The sequence below is a fragment of the Pinus tabuliformis genome, chromosome 4_2, assembly GCF_031772625.1.
Source record: "Pinus tabuliformis cultivar Carrire ecotype Pingquan chromosome 4_2, CPIR1, whole genome shotgun sequence".
Taxonomy (NCBI): domain Eukaryota; kingdom Viridiplantae; phylum Streptophyta; class Pinopsida; order Pinales; family Pinaceae; genus Pinus; species Pinus tabuliformis.
In genome coordinates, this window is record NC_142304.1 from 284166473 (window position 1) to 284189248 (window position 22776).

The window sequence follows — 22776 nt, forward strand, 5'->3', positions numbered from 1 at the left end:
TTTAATATAAAATTAAGAATACATTATTATTTTTAATTTTGAGTATTTTATTTTTTTTTTACTCATTTATTTTAGTAATATAATGTTAGAATTAAAAGATGCTAAAATCTATATTGAATATTTATAAAATTACAAATAACTTTCTAAAATGTATCTCTTGAAAAACAAATAAAAATCTGATTTTTTTGGAATAATAGAACAAAATATCACTTTTACTCAAATCAATAAAACTTTTCAATCAGGACAGAGAAATAATGTGAACAACGAACTGACCCGTACAAATTTTTCAATTGGGAGGGGACCACGCCGTTGTGACGGCTATTGACAAAAGCAAGTTGAACATGAATTTGAAGCTTTCCGAGTCCGAGGTCGACCGGAGAAAGATGGACTTTCGAACATTTTATGAATAGTATACGCCCACCTACTAGGGATGGCGCACCTACCAGGGATAGAATTTAATGGGCAAATTGCCCATCACAGTCTGATTTGTAATCGTTAAATATAAGTTAAAAATTACAAAATTATTGGTATTTATTTTAACTGTGAAGATGGGTTTGAAAATAGTTAAAAATTTATAAAATTACTACTTTTGAAATTGTGAAAATGGATTTGATTTCTCTAAAAAAAAATTAACTTTTTATAAAATTAAAAAAAAAATGTGAAAACCATAAAATTGTCCTAGTCTAATTAGCCGGAAGAATTGCCCGGATATCATTTCTTGCTGTTTCCAAACAAGATCTGCAGTCCTTAATGGATAAATCTCTCAAGCACTGAACTAGACCATAAATGGTGGTGCCAGAATCATATACATAGGATTCTTGACTGAATCCATTATTTGTAACCATAACTTTTGCGTTTTCGAGTTCATCCCCTTTGGTGTCTAGCTTTGAAAAACAGCTATAGTTAGGAAGCTGCATGGAGCTCAAGCATTGTTAGGAAGCTGCACGGTCCGATATGAAATATACCCCATCAACGGTACAGGAGGGAGTAGTACTAGTCCACCTCCATCCTCCGGATCGTCTGGCGCAAACCCTCCCGCAAGAGTTCTCGAAACTCCTCCAGCGAATGGAACATCAAGTAATTTCTATACAATCTCCATCTCTTCGTATGTATCTGTATGATTTGGGTCATTTGGATTATAAAACAGTACATTTAGGATCCCTGGATAAAAATTATTAGAAATTTTGATTTTATTTTGCAAAGATATTTTAATGCAAAATATTGTTGCTGTAAAGGGGTGTTTTTGTTTGGTTTTTTTCCCAGAAAATTGATTTTATTTAATTATAAAATCCTATTTTATAGTTCATGGGTTTTGAATAAATTGTGATGGGCTGTTCTGTTAAAGCATTTATTGATATAAAGTTATTGGTTCAATTCCGAGTCTGGTTGACCTGTGAATTAACTCTAAAAAGCATAACATTACTCATTTCCCTGTCTGGTTGGCCTATGAACTAGTTCACAGGAAAAAATTCTGAAAAACATAATTCATTTCCAAATTTTCAACTTTATAAATTCAAACGGTTACTAAATCAATGATATGATCATGATAATATTGATAAATTTATAATATTGGCAAATTTGTTCATTCAACTTCTCTCCGATCACCCACTATCCATGATCCAATAAGCCCTCTTTAGAAAGACCATCAACCCTCTCTATTGAATTCCCTTGAATTCCCTGTAAACATTAGATAAAATGAAAAAATTAAACATTAGATAAAATGAAAGAATTAAAACAATTTCATTCGGCAAAGAAACTGAAGTCAAACGGCTAAGAACTCTTTAATATAACTGCATAATTTCAGATTTTTTTAATCATAATTTCATATTTTAGATTTATGCGATCACTCTTTAATATAATTGCATAATTTCAGAGTCTTTTTAATCATATTTTAGATTTTAGATTTATGTGATTGTGACAGTTAGTTTGTTTAAATATTTTGAATGTATAACTGAGATTCATCATCAAGATAGAGAGGTACATGATGAACTTCATATATCTTTTTAGGTTCATAATGAATTTTAATCTCAATTATGAGTTTGAAACGTGAATCTCCAATTCAACACAAATGGGATGGGATGGATCCAAAAAATCAATTTAAATAATTGCACAACATTGTACTATTTGATGTTCTAAAACTATTTTTTTTCAAATTTGACAGAAAATTCAAAAACATTACCAATAACATTGAGCGTTATTGGAGGCGTGGTTATAGTGTTAATCGTCTGCCTGTTTGCCACGAGGAACAAACTGAAATCTGCCATTTCACAGAGGCTACTAACCCGTGCACAGAATAAAGGTAAATCTGCAGTTTTGGACTTTATTCAGCACACCACATCTTATGTTACGAAACTATTTTTTCTTTTACTTATCTGTTTTTATATACAGGAGTACATGAAAGCAACCCAGCGTCGACCATACTGCAACAGGAACAAGTTGTCTTCACCTTAAAAGCACTGATAGAAGCAACAACAGATAATTTTCATGAAAACAAGAAGCTTGGAGAGGGAGGCTTTGGCCCTGTATACAAGGCATGGATTTATTTTTATTTTTATTTGTTGGCATTTGATAATACAATTCTGACCAAATTTGTGATATTTGATTTTTTTAAATAAATTCTTAATAGATAAATAATTTCAGTAAATTTGTTATTTAAAATAAATTTTTAAATATATAAATAATTATAGTTATTTAAATTATGTACATTACATTACTCAAATGGAGATAATGGTTGGTTTTTCAGGGAAAAATAAGTGACGGAAGCGAAATAGCAGTGAAAAAGTTATCATTAAAATCTGGACAGGGCAAACGAGAGTTTATGAACGAAGTCAAACTTGTGGCCAATGTTCAACACCGAAATCTGGTAAAGTTGATTGGGTGTTTTGCCGAGGGACCAGAGAGATTGCTGGTTTATGAATATTTGCCCAACAAAACTGTGTTTTCTTAATTAACAAAATATAATCAAGTCATTATAGAAATCTTGTGCAATTTAAATTCAAAGAGGAATTTACAGTAACAGACATCATGTAAATTAATCTCTTAATTAAACTACGACTTCACAATAGATTGAAAATGAAATTGAGATTCAATTAAATTTTCAATCGGATGACTGCAAAAAAATTAAATTATATGAGGAATACATAATGGAAAACATAATGAAAACAAATCACAGAGAAGCCATATCAAGTAAATCTAGAATATTTTATTCAATAAAAAATGCTCCAGCTTAGTACAAATCTATGTGGTAACTAGCTCAAGAGTGCAACCCTGAATACTTCAACAGAATGAAGTATTTAAACAAAAATACAAAATATTACAATAAATGTCTGAGTGACAAGGCATGATTTCTTAAAACAAACTGAAAGGGAAGGAATTCGATCAAAAAGAATGAATCTGCACATCTGGGCCTATTTTGATGGAAAGTTGTTGCTGAGTAGCAACTATTCTAGTGTTGCGCCGGAAAAACTGATCTTTCCACTAATCTTGATATTCGCACAATTTTTCCCACGGTTCTTCATTTGGAATTGATATTTTAATGGATATTTTAGTTACTATGTGGTAGATCTCATCTACCTCAATATACTTGGCAAAAGTGGGTTTTATAGTAAAACTATTTTTTATCTCATTCTGAATAAAACATATGTCACTGATGGCCTCATAAAACGCCATGCCTATCATGGAACCTTTGATGTTGGAGGACTTGGTTGTGTCATTGGCAATGTCCTCTAGCTTCTTCAAGTAATCCTCCCTAGTGATTTAACTTATCATTGATGACAAACAGTGAAGGCAGACCCTTCTTGTTTAAGGCATCAACTCTTGTGAAAAATCTATTGACTGCAATTTCCAGAGTGTGACACTTCTTAGTTAACTGCAAGACCAAGTTCTTTTTAGTCAGGACTTTCTTTACCTCTAAAATGGTTTCAGTCCTGTCATCCACTCCTAGATCATCCAGTTCATACATGTTCTTAGAATTGAGAAACCTTATTATGTTGTTGGTTGTAGAAGGCATCTCTCCCAGCTGAGCATTTATATTGGAAATTCTCTGGTTTTCCTTTTCCATTAATTCCTTCTACTCAAAAATGATCTGGATACATGGCCATATTTCATCAATCTCCTCTATGATGTTGTTCTAGATAATTTCTTTGACACTACCAAGAGTGTAGCCAATGGAAGACTCAGTGGCTGACTTCTTCCATGCTTCAACTTGATTCTGAGCTCTCTAAAGCTCTGTTGCATGAAAAATGCTAGACTTCTTTTGATGATCCTCCAGTAGTTTTAATTGATCATGCAGTTTCTTAATCTCTTTAGTCTGCAGGGACATATTTTGAACTGCACTGGCCAACTGGTCTGTAGCCTCTCCTGTACTGGTGGTAGCTAATATGGCAGTCGAAATGACTATGATAGGAAGTGCTTCTAAAGGAGTAGTCTATTTAAAAGCCTTCTCCTTTTCCTTGATTAATTTGTCCATCTTTGTCTCCATCTGCTTAAGCTGAGTAGTCTGCTCCATGATGAGTTTCATCATGTCTGCCTTTTCAGTCTTTGTTTCTACAATATCCTTGGCTAGGGGATATTCAGTAGCTAGGAGTTTCAACTATTTCCTTAGTGCTGCTATATCAAAATTCTTCTTTTTGATCAGCTCCTCTGTAGCATTGATGTTTGTAGGATCATAACCCAGTTTGATTACCAAATCTTCCAAGGTTTTAATCTTGGTATCTTTGGCAAGAGTTGAAACTTTCTCCATCTTTAGCTGTGACTGAACATTTGCTAGTGTGACCTGTAATTTGGACAAGGTCATAGATGTGCTAGTTACAGTAGAGAAGATCATTTCCCCAGTTTGTTTATGCATCTCCATTTGGTCAATGGGATGTATATCTTTGACATCAAACTCAAAAGATGTCTTTCTATATTATGATGCTCCTTTGGGCTGAGGAACTTGTGCCTGAAGGAATGTTATCTGCATTTTCCCCTTCTTTGATTCAAAGGCTAACAGTAGCCTGCTTTGGGCACCTGAAGTCTGCTTCCAAAACTGGTTGTATGTGTTTATATTCAAGGCTTCATTTCTGATCTTTATTTCCTTGAAGATATCCATAATGCTCTTCTTTGGCTCGCGTTGGCTCGCTTGAAGTAGATGTACCTATGTGCATAATTTGTTGCTTCTCTTGTGAGGTCGTGGAGGTGGTAGGAGACTGTGTAGACTGATCACCCACTAATGAAGATACAAGAGGCTCATTAGTGGTGATAAGAATCTGTTTCTCTAAATCTTTGCTAAGGCTTAGTCTGGAACTAAGCTTAGCCTTCTTTCTGTACATGATTTTAAATCCCTCAGTAAAGATATTAGTCCCTAAAGGAGACTCTTCCTCTCTACTCCTCTTGGATGTCTTCTCTTGCATTGTAGGAGTCTACACTGTTGATGAGGAGACCTGTTGTTCTTCTGCCTCCTGTAATGTGTTATCAACTCACTCTAGCTGATTCTTATATTTTTCTATCTCTGGCCTAGGTGTGTGAAAATAAGGAGTAAACTTGGTTTCTACCCTTAATTTGGAAATTATCCCTAATGTATCATAGGACCAGGTAAAACTAAGATTAAACTGCATTTCCCTGAGGAGTTTGTGAGCCTCTTCACCTGTTGTCTTGCTGTTGTAAATAAATGGGCCAACCTGCATTTTTATCTTAAACTGAGACTTTTTCTTGGAAACAACAAAATGGACTCCATCCATGTTGATCATCTGCCTGATGTATTCTAAGGCAAAAATCCTCATGGGGAGGAATTTTGACAACTTATATGGTGGCAGCTCACATCCAAAAGTCCTTATCTCTATGTAATTCTCATATAAGTACCAGTCTCCTGTTTGTACATGTTCTGACAACTACAAGACCTTTTTGATTTCTTAATTAATCCTTGGTTCTTTTCTGCTTCTTAGGAGGCCTATGGCTGGATGGATAAACATCTCAGTAAACTATTTGTAAGTATATTCTTTCTGCGCTTTCATAACCATAGTGGTCCAGAAAATGACCGACTGTTGGTTTCCTTTCTCATCCAGCTTTTGCAATGACAAATTCATGTTGTCCCCCTAAAAGTATAGGAACATGTAGACTAAGACAAAGGCATATTTGAATACTTCATCTACGAGAAACTTGACTAATTGCTAATGAATAGACTCTACAAGAAAATGGCTAAAATTGAACACAATTGAGGGCTTAGCATCATTAGAAAAGATGGATAAAAATCCTATAATGGCCTCATCTACCCATTGACCAGAGTAGCAGCCAAGAAGGTAGGAAATGATAGTGATTATTTTCTTGGATCTTTCAGGGAATATGGAGGAGGGATAAGGAGGATTTTTCTTTGGTAATGCAGCATCTTATGTTCAGAATAATTCAAGAGTTTGGGCTCTCTGAGCAAAGTCTAATTTCTTGTATATTTCAACCAGATCTTCATAAGAAAATGGGGTAGCATTATTTATTGTGGAGGCTTGCATAATTTGATCAATAGCCTAAGGGGTTATGGTGAATAAAATTTTTCCAGTGGGGTTGACTATGGCCCTTTAGCTTGGCAAATATGAGGCATGACACTTTCTAATGAAATCAGGAGTGATGTGGGTACGAGGAAAGATGTAATGAGGTAGGTTTGACTCCCACAGCTAGATATCATTTGATTTGTCAATATATTTATCTTCGAGCTAGCAGTACATCTCGAAGAGGTCGAGCTCATAAAGTGTTTCGTGGATCCTGTAGTCTCTATAAGCCATAGGGATATGGTGAAGATCTACAAGAGGATAGATAAGAGGATTGACAATTTCCTCTAGTCCTTTGTACTTGGGAGGCATGATGGCTAAGGCTGATAGTGAAAAATTGATTGGGAAATGGGACAATTCATAGACAGACAAAAAGTTCTCGGGCCAAGAACAGAAGGAATAATTCAAAAATGATCAGACAGGTAGTTTAGCTGGCAATTGACAATGTCAAGATCTAGTGAGCAACCTGTAATCAAATCAATGGCAGTGATAAAACAAGAATTTTGTAACTTGTAGACAAATAAGAAGAAGGTTTATATAGGATTTCTAGTTTTCCATTGGTGGTGCGGGTTCGTTGAGTTAATGGCTAAGCAAATTAAATGCCTAGAAGATTGATTATGGAGGGAATGAATATGATTTGATGGGGTTAATAGGAGGATGAGGTGGCAGCAAAGGAATGGCATATGCACAACGGTGAGGTAGGTGGTATCGTGAATAAGGAATTCAGCTTTTCGGAGGGGGGATGAGTGGTTTGTGGTTTTCCTTATGGCGGGTCCAAAACGTTGTGGAGCTTCTACGTAGGGGCGGGCGCGGTTTGGTATACCGCCCATTTCAGACCCCCCCGTGACAATAAAGCTTGAATGGCGAGGGGGGTCGAAATTACGTGAGGGTCATCGGATGAGAGGAGATAAGCGAAGATGAAGGGTGATATGGCAGAGAATTAATCGTGATGTGACAGGATTAATTAGTGGGGTCGGGAATCGATATTTAATGTAATGTTGGGAAATATGAAATATAAGGGGGGTGTTAACTTCGGAAAATGAATATGATTTGAATGGATTGGCGGAGGGGTGATATGGGATTAATACTTAGGATATGGGGTTTTAAAACTTAGGATAGTGTTAATATCCAAAATAAGCATATAAACCTTAGAGTAACCTTCACTCTTTTTTCAATTTCTTGTGCACATGAAAACACAATGGATGTTTGGTTATGACGCATTTAGACTAGCAACTTGTGCATTTTTCAAAAACGTAAAATGAAGCCTTCCTTTTCTTTTACTTCCCTAACATTTTATTTTCATTTGCCTTCTTTATTTAAGACAGCTAACACCTAACATTTTATTGAATCTAAGGATGCATATAAAACATCAAATTTTCCTAACATTTTAACTTTTCATTCTTTGCATCTATATCCTATCTTAACATTTTCAAAATTATTTGACTAATATGCTAATTTATCAAAACTAGATAATGTTACAACAACATACTCACACATCCAAAATATCCTCTTTTCATTAGCAAAGGTAGAAAATAACGAAATTGAAAATCACCTTGACAACAAATTTAAAGACATAGGATTGACATTTTGTAGTGAATTTGACTAAATTTGGAATTATCATCATGGATATGAGAAGTAGTTATTATTTGTGACCACCTCCCAATTCCTTTGGTTAAAGTTGTGTTTTTTTTGTGCTAAAATAAGAATTATACTATGTGCGGAAGATTTACAGGATATTGTGATGAATTAGTTTGAAGAAGCCCCAAATTAGGCATCCTAAAAAGCCATGATTCAATATTAGAAGGATCAACTCATAGTAAACAAGAAGAATGATGTAACATTATTGTTCATTAAATAATTCTAGGATGAGAACCTTTTTCTCAAAATCTTAGCAGTGACCAAGTTCCAAAAATCTTTGGATATTTTAGAGATGACATACAATGAAAGGGGGAGCAATAACGATTAACATCAAAACAAGTTATAGAGAATCTCAATCATTAATGAAATGACTATTTTAACAAAATAAATAGAATATTTTGATATTGTAGAAATAATTTGGGATGTTATGGAAGAGCCTTCTAAAGCAAAATAAAATAAACAAGACATGGAAACTACAATTTTCTTGAGTAATGCAGAAAATTTTGTAGAATAAAATGTAACTTTGTACAAGACAGCAAGAATGAACATGGTGAAGAAAGTGAATCCCACCATGTAGATACATATCTGGATGATGAAATTGAATTTGAAGATGAAAATGAAATTGTCTTTGCAATGGTAGTAAAATGTGAGGAGAATCTAGCAATGCAAGTTGTTCAAGACATGAATGAGACTCCAATTAATGTTGAATTTAATTATGATGTTGAATTAACATTGTTTTGGGAGTGGATTTCCAAGTCCAAGTAAGATGGAGATGAATGTGGGTATGGAAAATCTATCATAACTACAACAAAAGAAGGAATGGGAAAAATGAATGAAACTATTAGAGTTGTTGAAGTTATTGTGGCAGTGGAACAGGAGATGAAAAAACAAGATGTTGGTTCTTATCATACATGGGTTAACATAAATGTTTAATGAATAATAAATAAAGTACGAGTAGATGTAAATTAAGAATACACAAAAGGATGAGAAAATATTTAAGAGGAAGACCAAAGTAAAGATGAAGATGAAGAAGAACAAAATGTACACACATTATAAAATTTAGAGCAAAAGGGGAAAAAACATATAGTATTGTTGATGGTGTTGGAAACATGTCAACCAAGGGGGTCTCCTCGATGTGAAGTCCCAATTAGACCTCACACCATTTGGGATAGGAGCCCCATCCGAAGTATCGGCCTGGTTGCCATATATTCTTATATATATGCCTTTGCTTTAGATATCAGCAAGAGAGAGAAGCGTGTATGTGTCTTCGTGAAAAGCGAGTTTTCCTGGTGAATGTTCACTTGCAGGTGTATCAAGGTTCTTCTACAAAGGATTGAGGAAAGGTGGGCCTCCAAGAAAGAGTTAATAATACCACCCTATTAGAGATGAACACAAGTGAAAATATAATCGCCTAACATCAAGCAGAATAGTCCACATAGATGTGACGTTTGTTATAACCATTATAACACATTTTCAATTAGATAAACACTAAAATAACCAAAATAGTTCAACTACTTTAGTACAAGTGAAAGCAAAAATGAATCATAAATATTCACAGAACAGTCTTACAAATATTCACAATCCATGCATGAAAATGTGTCAGCCATCAGGCTTCAAGTATTAAGTAAAAGTCCAAAGATACATGAATACAATGAGCATCACTAGCTCCAATAGTGGAGCATTGGAGCCATGACTTGCTCCCTAAAAGTACTAACTTTGTCTCTCTGATGCCTTAAGGGAGAAGCCAAGGTGAAAAGTGCTTTGCTTGTACAATGAAGGTGTATATATAACAAATGAGGTGACCAATCACCTCCTTTGTGACTCTTGGACTACCCTCATGACTTTTTTGACTTCTTACATGACTCTTTGACTTCTTACATGAATTTCATGTTACATGGATGACTCTTGGACTTCCACTTATACAATAAATTTTCCAATGTTTAATTACATATTCCATAAAATTATGTGGAAGATGATGACTGATGACATGACATGACATGACATTGGTGACATGAATTGCATGATGACAAGGCACTATCAAGTTACTCTTTGTTGTTGCTTCATTTTTGTCTTCTTGAAAGATGGAACATTCTCTTCTCCTTCCTCCTCCTCATGACTTGAAGATAAGGAGTCTCCAATGTGGTCTTGGTCTTCAACTATTATTGAAAACCAATGTCCCTTTTTCTTCTCTTGATCGTGACAAGGGTATCTTCTAGCATGGTCTCCTTCTCCATTTACTTCATGATCATCCTGTCATGACATAATAGAATACCTCGACTACAAATCACTCATGACAAGACGACATCAGTATGATAAACCCCTTTCCTAAGATGCTTCATAAAATCTCTTGTTAGGGCTATAACTGGTGACTGATTGAGTGACTAAATCAGGGATTGCATAATTCCATAGGCCAACGTTCGGGACTGAGGCTTGAGACTACACAATGTGCAGTTCAAGATGGTTAGGGTCAAAGGATTATGCAAATGAGGGACTCAAGGACTCAGGCTGCAGACTTGAGCCTTGAGACTACCCAATGCGCAGTTGAGGAGGCCTAGGCATAGGGACTGTATAGTTGAGGGACTCAAGGGCTCAAGATGGAGGCTTGAGGCTTGAGACTATGTAGTGTGTAGTTCTGAGGACTTGGGCTAAGTGAATGCACAGTTGGGGAACTCAGGAGGTCAAGCTTGAGGCTCAAAGTTTCCCAATGTGCATTTCAGATAAGAGACCAAGTTGGGAGATTATGCAGTTGAGGAGTTCAAGGGATCAAGGTTGAGACTTGAGGCTTGCACAATTCTAAAGGGAGAACGGTCTCAAGGATTGTGCAGTTTTATAGCTCAAGGTGTCAGGCTAGAAGCTTGAGGCTTGACACTATGCAATGCACAATTAAGGATGACTGGGAGGCAAAAATTGTGGAGTTCTGAAGCTCAAGGGTCAAAGTTAGGCATTGTGACTACATAATGTGGAGTTCCAAGAAGAAAGGTAAAGGATTGAGGGTTAATACTATGCAACGAATAGTTCAATAAGGTTGAGTGAGGTCAAGTTTCCCAAGAGTGAAATTTTCCAGATGAGGCTAAGTGTGGAATCAGTGAGCCAAAGTGAACAAGGACAAAACTTGATCATGATCACACACTTAGAACAATTGAAGACACAACATTGATCACTCAGAAAACATTAACAACATACTTCCCTCAATGTGATGACATTGTGACAACTTTCCCCAAGTGCAACACTAAAGGTACACTTTATGACAACAATGACGACACTTGTGCGACAGTGCTTGAAACTTTGGAAATGAGTGTGAAACATGTCTACATGATAAGAACAACTCATTATCACAAAAATTTCCCCTTGAAACAAGTCAAAACTCCGCTTTACGTGACAAGTGGCAATTCCTACGCCTAAAGACGACACTTGTGATATGACAAGAAAAGTGTGAATGACACTTGTGATATGTGAACAACAATGAAAACGACATATGCTAGGACGAAGATAACATGAAAATTATGCTAATTAAAGTGAACACGAGAAAAAATGATGGTCATAAGCATGAAAACGACAATTGTGAAGATGAAAGTGCAGAAAAGGCGACAGTTGAAGAAACTCAATGAAATAGAAGTACGATCGCAAACAAAGTGAGGGACTATCAATGACAATGTGCAATGACTGCCAACATGGGTTGAACATTGCATAGGCATTGTCTTAGTGGAATGTGCCACGCCTATTCAAGCTTGTGTGAAGGAATGCTTTCATGAATGCACTAGGGATTGAGCATGTGTGAGCAATTGACTTTAACACTTACGATCCAAAAGCAAGCTCAAATACTTATCAAAGCATTGACCGACCAAGAAGTGACTATGGAACGATCGATCGCAAGATCCATAGTAGGCTCCAAAATTCAAGTATTGGAAAAAATTTGGAGGGTGTTTGTTGCAACAACAACAAGTGCATAGAGTTGAGGGCCTATTGCACCAGCATGCAGAAATAAAGGAGGTAGAATAAGTTTTTTGAATTGATCTTAAGCATTGTTTGCCTAGTTATGAGCATATGATCATGTTATGAATTTTGTAAGGATTGTAAGTCCATATATGCATTTTCAAATGGTTAGTGTTACAATAATCAATGTTCCTAATTAAAGGGGGTGTTGGAACATTGTAATTACTATTGCTATTTAATGTTCTAATTGTAAAAATCTCTATAAGAGCTGAGTTGTGGAGATTGATTGTATATTACTAGTAAACCTAGTTCAAGAAAGTTCATCTCTAGATTTTTCTAGAGTTATCCTAGGTTTCTATATAAGAAATTGTGTGTGTCTTTGTGTGTGTGTGTGTGAGAGAGAGAGAGAGAGAGAATCAATAAATCATGTTTGGGGTTGATCATCTTATTGGTTCATATGTATTTGTTTGTATTTCATTGTTCCCTCCATCAAGGAGGATCTTGATGAGGACAAGGATGATGGAGTGTTTAATTCAAGATACCTCGTGAGTCTTGGATCAACAACCATCTCTTGGAAATCATTCAAATAATTGATTGTAGTATATTCCACTCCAAAGGTAGAGCATGTGGTTGTTGCAGAGGTGGTTATTGTAGAGGTGACAAAGGATATTGTGTGGCTTAGGAAGATACTAGATGTGGTTATTATAGAGGTGACAAAGGATATTGTGTGGCTTAGAAAGATACTAGATGTGGTTGTTGCAAAGATGACAAAGGATATTGTGTGGCTTAGGAAGATACAAGATTATTTAGATCAGAAATAGGTGAATAATACTAGATTTTTTATTGATAACACTTCTCCAAAAAATCTTAGATTTTATTATTGAACCAAGAACATCAATATGATTATGATATACCATTTGATTTGATGTAGTGTAATTCACTTGTAGACATCTTCATTAAAACATTTGAAAATAATAAAAAAAATTAAAAAGTATAACAAAAAGAATTAAAGAAAACAGAAAAAAACTTTTGAAATAACATGAAAATATTAACTAATAGAATTATAATTATTATAAATAATACAATAAATATAAACCAACCTAGATCTATTTAACTTTAGATGTATCATGAGCTTAGAAATACCAAGTCTCTCTAAAGACAAACATTTCCCATTTTACATATAAAAATAAATTAACCAAATCTTTTTATTTATATTTATATTATTTATTAGTTTTATTTACTAATCAGTTATAGTTTATTATTTTTTAGATATGTTTTGATTTTTTTATTTGAAATTATTTGTTTGAATATTATAAATTATTAAATTGTTTTTTAATCGAAAATTATGAATACGTTGCAATTTACTATTTTAATATTATAAATTATGAGATTACTTTTTTCTTAGTAAATTAAAAATATATTATTATTTTTAATTTTGAATTTTTTTTTTACTAATTTATTTTAATAATATAATGTATAAATTAAAAGAGGCTAAAATCTATATTGAATATTTATAAAATTACAAATAACTTTCATACTGAACTGTAAAATATATCCCTCGAAAAACCAATAAAAGTCTGTTTTTTTTTGGAATAATGGAACAAAATATCACTTTTACTCAAACCAATAAAACTTTTCAATCCGTAATGTGAACAACGAACTTACCCGTACAAACTTTTCAATTGGGAGGGGACCACCCCGTTGTAACGGCTATTGACAAAAGCAAGTCACGTGAATTTGAAGCTCTCCGAGTCCGAGGTCGACCGGAGAAGATGGACTTTCGAACATTTTATGAACAGTATACGCCCACCTACTAGGGATGGCGCACCTGCCAGGGATGGAATTTAATGGGGAAATTGCCTATCACAGACTAATTTGTAATCGTTAAATATAAGTTACAAATTACAAAATTATTGGTATTTTTTTTAATTGTGAAGATGGGTTTGAAACTAGTTAAAAATTTATAAAATTATTAGCATTTTTTTGAAATTGTGAAAATGGTTTGATTTCAGTAAAAAATTATAAGTTTTTTACATTAAAAAAAAATGAAAACTATAAAATTGTTTTAGTCTAATTAACAGGAGGAATTGCTCGGAAAATTACGGCAGTCATATTTGTAAATCCAAGTTATTGTTAAACTTCAAAATTTTAGGTGTCTTTGACATTTTTGATGGTGCTGAATCCATTTCCACCATCAAAAACAAAATTCAAACGATTTTTTGAAAATTTTTTGCTTTCACTGTCCAGACAATTCCTCCACCTCAGTAGACAACTACTATAAAATTTAAGCAATGATTCTGTTTTGAAATTCCAACCCTGCCATCATCTTTTAATCATGTAATAGAAGAAGCGAGCTAGACGGACCATTCACCATCCACGTTTACATAATCTTTTTCCCCCAAGTTTCAGAATTCCAATTGTAGTCGACTGTGGTAATTCAGCGTTCTGGAGCAACATAGGCGATTTTGCACCCCCTGCCTAGCTGTTGATAAAATTGCATCACTTGTCTCTGTGATCTAATTTCACCACTGAAACAGCCCCAGCTTGCATCTCATATTGATCAGAATCCTAGACAAAGCCTGCCAGATCCAAGATCATGACAAACTCGGATAAGTGTAATTTATACTTTGCTGCTAATTCCTTGAAGCAAGCAACTACTTTATTTTATTTGACCGGTTTACTATTCATTACCAGTTTTCCTTCGGTTATATCAGAGATGCGGCTTTATACATGCAATAATGTTTCCAGTTACGCTGTTGGAAGTACATTTTCGAGCAATCTGAATAGGGTAATGGATGATCTACTGAAGAACGCACCTCAAACAGGGTACAACACTTCAGTGTATGGCCAAAGTCCCAACAGAGTGTATGGCCTCTTCCAGTGCATAGGTAAGAACGTACCTCAGAATGACTGCTCAATCTGCGCACAGCAAGCAAACAATAGCATTCGACAACTTTGCGTAAACGACATAGGTGGTCAAGAATGGCGGGATAAATGCTTCCTGAGATACGAGAACTATAGCTTCTTTTCAAAGCTAGACACCAAAGGGGATGAACTGGAAAACGCAAAAGTTATGGTTACAAATAATATATCCAATTTTAACACCGCCACTTCAAATCTCCTTTCCTACCTGTCTAATCAAGCTTATGACGCTGCAAATAATGGATTCAGTCAAGGATCCTATTTATATGATTCTGGCACCACCATTTATGGTCTAGTTCAGTGCTTGAGAGATTTATCCATTAAGGACTGCAGATCTTGTTTGGAAACAGCAAGAAATGATATCCATGAATGTTGTTCTTCGAGGCAAGGAGCTCAAGCATTGTTAGGAAGCTGCACGGTCCGATATGAAATATACCCCATCAACGGTACAGGAGGGAGTAGTACTAGTACACCTCCATCCTCCGGCTCGTCTGGCGCAAACCCTCCCACAGGAGTTCTCGAAAACCCTCCAGCGAATGGAACATCAAGTAATTTCTATACAATCTCCATCTCTTCGTATGTATCTGTATGATTTGGGTCATTTGGATTTTAAAACAGTACATTTAGGATCCCTGGATAAAAATTATTAGAAATTTTGATTTTATTTTGCAAAGATATTTTAATGCAAAATATTGTTTTTGTGAAGGGGTGTTTTTGTTTGTTTTTTTCTCTCAAAAAGAATTGATTTTATATAATTATAAAATCATATTTTATAGTTCATGGGTTTTGAATAAACTTTGATGAGCTGTTCTGTTAAGGCATTTATTGATATAAAGTTACTGGTTTAATTCCCGGTCTAGTTGGCCTATGAACTAGTTTACAGGAAAAACTCTAAAAAGCCTAACATAACTCATTTCCCTGTCTGATTGGCCTATGAACGCGTTCACAAGAAAATCTCTGAAATGCATAACATAACTCATGTCCAGAAAATTTTGACATATAATTCCAAAAATTAAACTCATTTTCAACTTCATAAATTCAAACTAGTACTAAATCAATAAATGATCAGGATAATATTGATAAATTTATAATATTGGTAAATTTGTTCATTCTACTTCTCTCTGATCAATCACTATCCATGATACAATAAGCCCTCTTTAGAAAGACCATCAACCCTCTATATTGAATTCGCTGTAAACATTAGATAAAATGAAAGAATTAAAACAATTTCATTCGGCAAAGGAACTAAAGTCAAACGGCTAAGAACTCTTTAATATAATTGCATAATTTCAGATTCTTTTTAATCATAATTTCAGATTTTAGATTTATGTGATCACTCTCAATATAATTGCATAATTTCAGAGTCTTTTTAATCATAATTTCAGATTTCAGATTTATGTGATTGTGATAGTTAGTTTGTTTAAATATTTTGAATCTATAACTGAGATTCATCATCAAGATAGAAAGGTATGATGAACTTCATATATCTTTTTATGTTATAATGAATTTTAATCTCAATTATGAGTTTGAAACGTGAATCTCCAATTCAACACAAATGGGATGGGATGGGATGGATCCAAAAAATCAATTTAAATAATTGCACAACATTGTACTATTTGATGTTCTAAAACTATTTTTTTTCAAATTTGACAGAAAATTCAAAAACATTACCAATAACATTGAGCGTTATTGGAGGCGTGGTTATAGTGTTAATCGTCTGCCTGTTTGCCATGAGGAACAAACTGAAATCTGCCATTTCACAGAGGCTACTAACCCGTGCACAGAATAAAGGTAAATCTGCAGTTTTGGACTTTATTCAGCACACCACATCTTATGTTACGAAATTATTTATCTGTTTTTATATACAGGAATACATGAAAGCAACCCAGCGTCGACCATACTGCAACAGGAACAAGTTGTCTTCACCTTAAAAGCACTGATAGAAGCAACAGATAATTTTCATGAAAACAAGAAGCTTGGAGAGGGAGGCTTTGGCCCTGTATACAAGGTATGGATTTATTTTTATTTTTTTGGCATTTGATAATACAATTTTAAATAAATTTGTGATATTTGATTTTTTAAAATTGTGATATTTGATTTTTTTAAATAAATTTTTAATAGATAAGTAATTTCAGTAAATTTATAATATTTGATTTTTTAAAATAAATTTTTAAATATATAAATAATTTAAATTAGGTAAATTACATAACTCAAATTGATATAACTCAAATTAAGATAATGGTTGGTTTTTCAGGGAAAAACAAGTGACGGAAGCGAAATAGCAGTGAAAAAGTTATCATTAAAATCTGGACAGGGCAAACGAGAGTTTATGAACGAAGTCAAACTTGTGGCCAATGTTCAACACCGAAATCTGGTAAAGCTGATTGGGTGTTGTGCCGAGGGACCAGAAAGATTGCTGGTTTATGAATATTTGCCCAACAAGAGTCTTGACACCTTTCTGTTCGGTAAGTCATTTTGGATTTTTTTTCACATGAAGTCGATAAAGATTTCATAATTATTTCAAAAAATTATTGATAAAGATTTTTAATGAGAATAATTATTTATATATTTTGAAATTTGAGAGGATTAAATTTTTAAAGTTGTTGATTGTGAGAAGATTTATGGAGAAAACTGTAAATTGGATTTATAATTTGTTAGAAATTTTGGGTGGATTTTGCTTTTTTGTCGATGATGGATAGAGGGTCTATGTCTATGAGGTTTTAAAGTATTAATTTTTGTAATGATGTAAATGTAAACATTAAAAGGGGCATTTGGAATAATGTTTACATTAGAATGTAGGTAGATTTTGTTTGTTAGTGGTTAGAATATGTTAAGAAATTTTTTCAACAGTATTCTTTTCTCAAAGAAATTGTTGGATCTCATGATCACTATTTATGTGGCTTGTAATTTGGGGTTGGGGTGAAAATACGAATTAATTTGTGAGTGAATTTTTGCACAATGTTTGCTCCTCCATTTTTCTTGTCAATGTCCATATCATACTGATTATACATGCTCCTCCATTTTTCTTGTCAATGTCCCTATCATACTGATTATACATTCTATTTACAATTTTTTCTATAAAAATCTTCTCACATTTTCAAAGAAAGATGACATATTTTGAAACACAGATCCAGAAAAGAAAAGAGATCTTGATTGGGAAAAGCGTTATAACATCATCATGGGAATAGCTCGTGGTCTTCTTTATCTTCATGAGGATTCCCAACTGCGAATAATTCATAGAGACATTAAAGCAAACAACATTTTACTTGATGAAGGATTGAATCCAAAGATAGCAGATTTTGGGTTAGCCAGACTCTTTCCTGAAGACCAGACTCACATCCAAACAAGAGTTGCCGGGACATAGTAAGAATGTTTCCCTCTATTTATTAAATGCAATAGTTAATATTTAACTAATCTATGGTTTATTCACAAACATGGTAAAATAAAATTTACTTGTCATAAATTTTGTATATGCATGATTTCATGTTAAGGAGACTTCTGATAAATATCTATGAAATTGTCATGTTTTAATATAAATCTACAATATGTATTATGACACAATTCCGTTTTGTGTTTTAGATTTGTCACAAAATGTTTGCTCATTTTGAAATATGCAGCGGTTACATGGCGCCAGAATATGCAATGCGAGGACAACTATCCGTGAAAACAGACATATATAGTTTTGGAGTTGTGATCCTTGAAATTGTGACCGGAAGAAAAAACACTGATACAAATTTTCCCCAAGAAATACAAACCTTATTAGAATGGGTAAGATTTTATTTGTTGTTTTAATGTCTTGGGTTCCCCCATTTTAGAATATTTCAGAAATTTTTTGAACAGAATGAAATTAACTGAACTAATTTTGAGTTTATCTAGATTGGATTTTCTGAATATTTGGTAAAATCTCGATTGCGAATTCCTCACATATTCGACAATCAAATAAACATAAGTACCATAAAAAAAACCAGCTCCCATATACATCCAATTACCAAATATTAAGAGAATGGGCCATCCAACCGTTAACTAATTAATATAGATATTCACTCATGTCCATCAGATTTCCAAAATATCAGAAAACCATACATCTACCTTTAGCTTGGCTTCTTCATTTGATGATTTTAAGAAAATCATGTAAAGTGACGATGAATTTGATGCAGGCATGGATATTATACAAGAATGGAAAACTTCTGAGTGCGATTGATTCGACATTAAGGGAAACATGCGGGCAGGAGCAAGCGATAAGATGCATTCACGTTGCGCTTCTGTGCACGCAAGCTGATGCAGGCATCCGTCCCACTATCGCTAACGTTATACTCATGATTTCCAGCTCTTCTGTGACATTACCAAATCCAACACATCCCGCATTCGTGAAAAGTAGTGAGTATAACCTGGAAGGATCCACAGCCGGCGGCTCCAGTAGCGGGATTCATGAGTCATCCTCTATGTCGTCTCCCACTCCACTTTTGGGTTCTATAAATGATGTCACCATTACCGAATTAGAAGCAAGGTAGTAAGTAATTTAACGTAGATCAAGAACATTTCAAATTGGGATATAAACCTAAACCACCTGTGATTGTCTCTGGGATATTATATATATGTTGTGATTATTTTTAGGTTTAGGTTAATATTGTCTTAATATATTTAGACTTTTCAAAGTTCAATTATAGATCAATCTTAAAGGAATGTTCACTCTTTTTGTACCATTAATGGTTATATATGAATTTTACAGTAATTAGTAGTTACTCAAAGAATCTCATCTTAAGGTTTTTATGTTGTTTAGTTCTAATTTAATTAAATGAAGTGAAGTAAAATTGGGATGAAAATGTTTTTCCTGTAATGTATGGTGAATAAAATTAAACTATTATAATTTATGATAAAAATGTGAACAATGTATAATATTGTGTTGCAAATTAAACAATTGCAATCATATTTATCAATGTGGTTGATATACTCCACATATATGAAGCATATATACAACTACAGTTTGCACATATACAACCACATTTTCCAATGTGGTTGATATAGGTCGATAGACTATATCAACCACATTAATAACTATTATGTGTATTTTTTTAAAAACCAACTATAATTATTATGTGTATTTTTTTAAATACCAACTATTTATTATGTGTATTTTTTAAATACCAACTATTTATTATGTGTATTTTTTTAAAGACCAACTATATAAACAATAACAACCATATTCTTATATATTTATGATTATTATACTAATATTATAATAATAATAATAATATATAATTATTATATTAATATAATAATATAATTATTATTATATTAACCAGTTTAGATCCATCTTAACACGAGATCTAGCAAGCACAGAGAGGAATCAAATCTCTCGAGTTGCAAACCTATTTTTTTATTGCAAAACTTGAGGAAAGGTTTGCACCTCGAGAGATTTAATCGCTCTCGGCCCTTGATAGATCCAGTGTTAAGATGGATCTAGGCTGGTTTCATTCGTCTGCGGTCATACAAAATTTGTTGAACATTTAATTATTTTGATAATTTTAAATATGCTAAATATGTCTAAGATTAATTTAGTTAGTTTAATTTAAAATTTTCTTAGTTACCTCAGTTTGTTGAGATGAGAGAGATTGTTGAACATTTAATTATTTTGATAATTTTAAATATGCTAAACATGTCTAAGATTAATTTAGTCAATTTAATTTAAAATTTTCTTAGTTACCTCAGTTTGTTGAGATGAGAGAGATTGTTAGTAACTTGAATGATGAAAAATGATGAAATACAAATTTTGAGTGCAAAGTGTCCATGTAACAATTTTGATAGATAGAAAATGTGAATACTAAGAATATAGTCAATTACAAACAATCTTCATTGCAATCAATCTGAAACTATTTTTTTCCATTTTCTCATATCGATCATATGAAAAGAGTAGTGAAAATAGTAGTTGGAATCATAGACCCTTCAAATATTTAACTCGAGCTATTATAGTAAACAACATACCTTGTCTTCGTTGCTCTCTAATATTAATAGTAGTTTTCTCCAAAGTCAATCATTGTGACTTATGGAGTGTTAAACCCCAAATTATTTTCAATGGTAGCTATTTTCTATTACCGCGTTTGAATGCAAAGTAATTAACAATGTTGAATGATAGAAAATGGGAATAGTAAGAATGTACCCAATTATAAGTTCAAGTAAGCAAACATTTTATTTAGGATGAAAATTCAAGTATTGTATTTATGGTTGAATAATATGTATGTGCTTACACTGAGAGAGAGAGTGTATGTTTTGGGGGTGTGAAGGAGAGACAATGGGAGATAGAGATATAGATGGGGCAGAGGTAAGAAGAGAGAGGCAAAGACAGGGAGGGAGGAAGAGATATGGATATGGAGAGAGAAATGTTAGAGAGAGAGAGAAGGGGAAGAGAGAGAGAGGGAGGGGAAATGGAATGAGAGAGAAAGATAGATAGATAGATATGGAGAGAGTGTGTATGTTTAGGGGCTGAGATAGAGATATAGAGAAGGAGAGACAATGGGAAATAGAGATATATATCGAGGAGGTAGAGATGTGCTTACACTGAATCAATGCACACTATTGATCTAATTACTTTGAAATTAATCTACATCATACATCTTATTGCATCAAATCAGAAATCAACATCTACACTAAAATCAATGCATCTAATGCAAACAATAAAATAGGATTAGAAATCAACATCTAAACTGAAATCAATGCATCTAGTGCAAGCAATCAAATAGGATTATAAATCAATACACTAAAACCAATGCATTTAATGCAAGAAATCAAATATGAGTAGAATCAACATCTATGTTGAAATCAATGCATCTAGTGTAAGGTATTAAATATGATTAGAAATCGACATGTACACTGCAATCAATGCATCTAGTGCAAGCAATCAAATAGGATTAGAAATCAATATCTACACTGAAACCAATGCATCCTATGCAAGCAATCAAATAGGAGTAGAAATCAACATCGACACTAAAATCAATGCATCTAGTGTAAGGTATTAAATAGAATTATAAATCAACATCTACACTGAAATCAATGCATATAGTGCATGTGATCAAATAGGATTAGAAATCAACAACTACATTCAAATCAATACATCTATTTTAGTGAAAATATAAAATATCCATGACTTTCTATATCAACTTCTACGTCTGTATTTGTCCCTGTGAGACTCTTTCTTCTTCCCTCTCTCTCCACCTTCCATTTTGTGTCTATCTTCCTCCTCCTCTCCTTCTCTCTCTTCCGCTCCCTCTCTCCCCCATCTCACTCTATCTGCCTCTCCCTAAATTTCTCTATCTTTATCTTCTTTCCTTTCTCCCCCTGCCATCTATATTTATACCTCCCTCTATCTCTTCTTATCTCAACCCCCTAAACATATGCCACGCTCTCTCTCTCTCTCCCCATATCTATCTATATATCTATCTATCTCACCCTCTTCCTTTCCTTCTCTATCTCTTCCCCTTCTCACTCTCTCTCTCTCTCTCCCCCCATATCTATCTATATATCTATCTATCTTTCCCTCTTACTTTCCCTCTCTATCTCTTCCCCTCTCTCTCTCTCTCTCTCTCTCTCTCTCTCTCTCTCTCTCACTGACTATCCATCTCTCCCTTGCCACTCCCTCTCCACCTTTCTCTATCTATGTCTTTCTTCCCCTTTCAACTCCATCTCTCTCTCTCGCTCCTCTCTCTCAAGTCCTCTCTCTTTTTCCTTCCTCTATATCCCCTTCTATCCCACCTCCCTCTGTCTCTGCCCCCAT

The 22776-nt window shown here is 33.8% G+C and overlaps 1 protein-coding gene across 5 annotated transcripts; it reads left to right on the forward strand.

Moving 5' to 3' along the window:
* The first annotated feature begins 689 nt into the window (after positions 1–689).
* On the forward strand, positions 690–19662 carry LOC149169105 (cysteine-rich receptor-like protein kinase 10). 5 transcript variants are annotated; one of them, XM_089428560.1, is made up of 11 exons: positions 690–1077; positions 2272–2299; positions 2389–2531; positions 2744–2863; positions 14835–15556; positions 16662–16799; positions 16877–17016; positions 17263–17473; positions 18137–18371; positions 18626–18776; positions 19166–19662. In XM_089428560.1, the coding sequence occupies exons 4-11, from the start codon at positions 2844–2846 to the stop codon at positions 19517–19519; spliced, it is 1971 nt and encodes a 656-aa protein (XP_089284686.1). In that variant the 5' UTR covers positions 690–1077; positions 2272–2299; positions 2389–2531; positions 2744–2843; the 3' UTR covers positions 19520–19662. The 5 variants fall into 5 exon arrangements, with proteins under 5 accessions (XP_089284686.1, XP_089284687.1, XP_089284688.1 ...); XM_089428561.1 differs by lacking the exon at positions 2272–2299; XM_089428562.1 differs by lacking the exons at positions 2272–2299; positions 2389–2531; positions 2744–2863 and having other exon boundaries at positions 19166–19661.
* The last annotated feature ends 3114 nt before the right edge of the window (positions 19663–22776 follow it).

Coding starts and splice junctions, on each gene's coding strand:
- LOC149169105 (XM_089428558.1), top strand. CDS start 14,683: ATGACAAACTCGGATAAGTGTAATTTATACTTTGCTGCTAATTCCTTG. Junction 16,800..16,876: donor AACCCGTGCACAGAATAAAG/GTAAATCTGCAG, acceptor TTTTATATACAG/GAATACATGAAAGCAACCCA. Junction 18,372..18,625: donor ACAAGAGTTGCCGGGACATA/GTAAGAATGTTT, acceptor TGAAATATGCAG/CGGTTACATGGCGCCAGAAT.